General features: G+C 39.8%; 1 protein-coding gene across 1 annotated transcript; it reads left to right on the top strand.

Moving 5' to 3' along the window:
* The first annotated feature begins 215 nt into the window (after positions 1–215).
* On the top strand, positions 216–3,864 carry LOC120991042 (izumo sperm-egg fusion protein 1-like). The gene is made up of 10 exons (XM_040419934.1): positions 216–361; positions 444–518; positions 664–798; positions 1,436–1,450; positions 1,821–1,868; positions 2,189–2,263; positions 2,435–2,535; positions 2,839–2,980; positions 3,332–3,509; positions 3,804–3,864. Exons 1-10 carry the CDS (start codon positions 217–219, stop codon positions 3,862–3,864), a joined length of 975 nt encoding a protein of 324 aa, XP_040275868.1. The 5' UTR covers position 216.
* The last annotated feature ends 596 nt before the right edge of the window (positions 3,865–4,460 follow it).

The raw sequence follows: 4,460 nt of genomic DNA, 5'->3' as shown, positions 1-4,460 counted from the left end.
CCTTAACCGGCGCCTGATGCTGTAACCTGTGCAGTGCTGTTGTCTTCTCAGTGGGACATAGTTCTGCTCTCTTGCGTCCTTAGTGATTATTTGCTACAGGAAGCGATTTTACTAAAGATGTCTGGTTCTATCCAGACCATGTGGCTTCTACTGCTCGTAACATCTGTCTTCATCGGACAGTCTCTCTGTTGCATACCATGCGACTCCAGAGGGAAAATGGCTATGGAAGAATTCAACACCTTTATCAAAAGCCAAGTCGATGACATTGACTCAATAGAAGCCTATGTCAACATCAAGCGGTTTGCCAAAGTCACCGAGAAAAAAGTCCTGAACTACCTTGAGGATGAAGTCGGCATACTGGGTACTTATATTATTACTATTTTCTCTATTTCATATAATCTATAGATAGATAGATAATTATTGTACCATTATTTTCCTTCCAGATAAATATGCTATATCCGAAATTGCGTCTGAATATAAAAAATCTGTGGACGTCATCCAGGATATAGATTTTAAGGGTAAGTACAATATTTTATACGTAGGTGGAAATTCTACTTCTCTTATTAATAGGAATTAGTGTGTTGGGGGCTCAGACTGATAGATGAGGGGATCGGACAGATGAGGGGATCGGACTCTCATTCTTTTCCCCTTTATATATCTTAGAGATCCAGCTTCTTCACATCATTGGACTCCATTTCCAGCGACTCCAAGAAAAGCTCAAGGTTATCGTCCAGGACTCAAACCAACGTAAGTGGAATCTTCTTCTGTCTACCATTGTACTTATCTTCTACGTGTCTGGTAGGTTGTCAGAGAGGATGTTTTCAGCTTGTTTTCCTTTCCCTACAGCCTAGTGACAGGAGGGAGCGATTGTAATAAAATGTTCTATACTGGGAATTGCTATGCGTGCAGTTTTCTTTTGTATTATTGCAGGGTTATAGATAGAGCCCTCATATACAGGGGATTTCTGTTCTCTATTGTTCTCTATTAGTAATTCTGCTTTTCTTCATTTCACACTTTTAGGGAGGTGTCCAAATAAACAAGGTGAGTTCTTCTAGATATAACACCTGCTATAATATGACATATAAATGTATTACACACACAGGCCTCTTGTAGTAATAGTAATGTAGACCCAAACTAGAGATCCCCACAGCCACCAATCAGATCACTGCTGTTATCTCCTACCCTGTACTGGACATATGAAAGCCGACATCTGATTGGCTGCCAGGGATGTTTGCACTAGGAGCTGCTGCGCTCTATAGAGGCCCGGACCGTTCTGGGGCGGCTCAGAGATTTCTGTCAATGGAAATCTAGAAAACAAAGTGACGAACACAGAGGCACTGACATCATGTAATAATAAGGAGACCCAGAGATTAGAGGTTTCTGAGTCTGACAATGAGAACGGTCAGTAATGTCTTCTTTCTTCTCCATTCCTCAGGTGCAGACAGCTGTGGTAAGTACATTTTATACCAGATTCAGCTTCTTGTCATTATTATTATCTATAAGATTGGAAGGTTATAACACAAGTGCATTTCCCCAGGATTAATGGTGCAAACCTACATCAACTGTCAGACCTGCGCCGAGGAGAAGGTTGTCTGCGCCGGGGGCCCTCAAAAAATCAAGGTACAGTATAAGATTTCTATCATAGGCCAGAGTAACTAGAATTACACTATATAATGCATGTCAATGGACCTTTCCCACTAGTGTGTGTAAACTATGTGTAAACTGTGGGTACTGTGCCTATTATACAGAGGTGAGCAGCACTACATAGGCACTTTACACAGCACTCGCTGACTATTATATGATGTCTCCTCTTTTCACAGACTACTTGGAGAGATGCAGCTGCCTGTGCACCTCCAACAGATGTTTCGGTAAAGTAGAAGTTTCTATTCTTACATCTACATTAATATAGTACATTAGTAAATATATAGGACCCCAAATCCTCACCGTACACTAAATATACCATTCACTGGTATACACCAGACTTCCCAAAGCAGGAGGATATTTACATTAATATGATTCAGTCCATAAGCAGGCTAGAAGGGTGATTTGTGGCAGCCTGTACAGTATCCTGTCCATGTGCAGGTGACAGAGGGGTGATAGATACCAGCACATGATTATCATATTTATTCTAATATTATAAGTGTCTTTAATGCTTGGGTCACATTTCATTTCTTTCTTCTTTTCTCAGATCTGAAAACTGGACGGTCCTGCTCTCCATGTAAAGATCACAAGTCTCACCTGGCAGAGACTGTAAACTGTGGAGGTGAGGAGATAGCAGAATATAACCAGTTACTATCAGTCTCCTCTATGATGGCCGTATTTCCTATTAGGTCTTATAGAAGGAGACGTGTTATTGAGACAACCCCTAAATGTAGGACAGAATATCTACACAATTACTTCTATAATATCTTCTTTCATTTTCCTGTTTTTCTAGAGATAAATATAAAAATCCCAGAATATGAAGAACTAATTCTGGACTGTACTTTTGAATGGTACGCGAGGCTGGAGGACACCTATAACAACGTGTTCACCCTGGTAAGTACAATGCAGGGTAAAATTGGGAGATTGTTCAGTTTGAGTTATACGACCATAATGTTAAGGCAGCGCTTCCCAAACCTATTCCTTTCATTACTCAAAAACCACTTAGCAGAAAGTCCTTTCACCCAATATCATCACCAGGCTGCTCAATATGGGCTAAAATTAGACTTTCTGTCATGTCAGCAAATTATCATCAGTAATTTTCAAAATTTTTGTCTTAATGATATGACTATGTAAATTACAAATATTATATTATAAATAGTTGTGAGGCTCTAATAATTCTCCATATTTTTTCTATAGCCTCGTGAACACAATCCCAAAATCACCCGGGAGCCCTATCTAGTGATCAAGGGCGTACAGATGGGGGACTCCGGACGGTACACGTGTACCACCATCCTGGACTCTGAGGTGCCAGTGAGTAAGATCACCTATAACGTGGCAGGTAAGGACATATTATTACTGGCACTATGCTGAGTGGTAATTCTTAGATACGCGGGATTCATATCTACTTGTGGGTGATAATTAGTGAGAAAGGATCTAGTTCTGAAAATCTGAATTGTCACCGATAATGTGGGGTTAGGAAAAAAGGAAAAAAATATGATTGAAAGATTTTAGCCATTTCTGTATTTTGGAGCCACTTTTGGTTTTGACAGTGCTTCTGAGCCTCCATGATGCAGACGATTCTGATATTCTGACATATATTTCATGTTCTTTCATGTATAAGATACACTACAATGTCATTATCGTTCTCTTCATGGAATTAACTATTAATGTAATTGTTTTCTTCATTTAGTTATCAGCGAATCGGAACAGGCGACAAAAAAATACCATCCTCGCCCTACACTTCCTGATGTGCTTGACATCACAGCGCCTGAGCCGCCACTTCTAGAGGAGCTACAGAACAACAATGCTTCCCTCATAGCAATATCTGTGGCCGGCTCCGTCACCATCATGCTGATCGCTGGCATATGGTAGGTAGCATCTATAAGATACTCTGTGGAACAGGCGTAGTATTTTAGATAAATATTACACATTACACAGTGTAAACTTAGTCCAGGCAGTCACTGGATGCTCCAGATTTATCACAATACTGAACGCTTCATGATAAATTTGGCGCATATTACAAGGCCAGACATGTTATAATGTCAGTGGACTGATAAGCAGCTAATGTAAGAAAAAACATTGGAGGATCTGTGCACACATTTCACTCAGAGCTGACATGTAAGTAGCAAATATCAAATAACTGATAGATTTTCTTTTTTCAGCATCTGCATGTTCTGGAGGAAAATGAAATCTAGAGAGCCTCTGGAAAAAGAGCCAGTGTGAAGGTGAACCGTCAAGCACCATCCTGTACTGCCACCCGCCAGGAAAAAAAAAACCTGAAAATTTTAACCCTTCCCCAAAAACAAAGAAACTTAAAAAAAACTTCCCTTCCTCATTTCTCCCTTCCCTTTCTCTCCCTACTCCCCCTCCATAAAAAAAATAAAAAAATTAAAAATGTTTCCCAAAAAATAAATAATTCTCTTCCCTTCCCCTTTTCTTCCCTCCCCTTTTTCCCTAAAAAAATAAAAATAAAAATATACAAGAAATCTTGACTGCAGCATTTCATTCCCCATTCCTTACCTGCCTATATCAGATAAGAACTACAGAGACTATATCGGAGTAAGACCAGGAGGATGGAGTCTCTTCTTGTTATTCTTGTCACCAGCGCCAGTTTCAAGATCTATAGTCATAAAACTTATGGTTCGACTGAACGGAAACATGTCTTTATTAGAAAACCTCTCTAAGGGCTCATGGACATGAACGTATTTTTTGTCCGTGTCGGTTCCTTATTTTTTTTTGAGGCCCTAATGTAGAACCATTCATTTCAATGGGCCCGCAAAAAAAAACGAAATTACTCTGTGTGCATTCAGTATCTAAAT

Source organism: Bufo bufo, chromosome 2, assembly GCF_905171765.1.
Source record: "Bufo bufo chromosome 2, aBufBuf1.1, whole genome shotgun sequence".
Taxonomy (NCBI): domain Eukaryota; kingdom Metazoa; phylum Chordata; class Amphibia; order Anura; family Bufonidae; genus Bufo; species Bufo bufo.
The sequence above is the reverse complement of the archived record's forward strand: the minus strand, read 5'-3'. Positions and strand labels throughout refer to the sequence as shown.

Bases quoted from the DNA above. Each gene is read 5' to 3' on its own strand.
- LOC120991042 (XM_040419934.1), top strand. From the start codon at position 217: ATGGCTATGGAAGAATTCAACACCTTTATCAAAAGCCAAGTCGATGAC. The intron at 519-663 runs GTAAGTACAATA...TATATATCTTAG, and splicing joins CCAGGATATAGATTTTAAGG to AGATCCAGCTTCTTCACATC. The intron at 1,869-2,188 runs GTAAAGTAGAAG...TTCTTTTCTCAG, and splicing joins CACCTCCAACAGATGTTTCG to ATCTGAAAACTGGACGGTCC.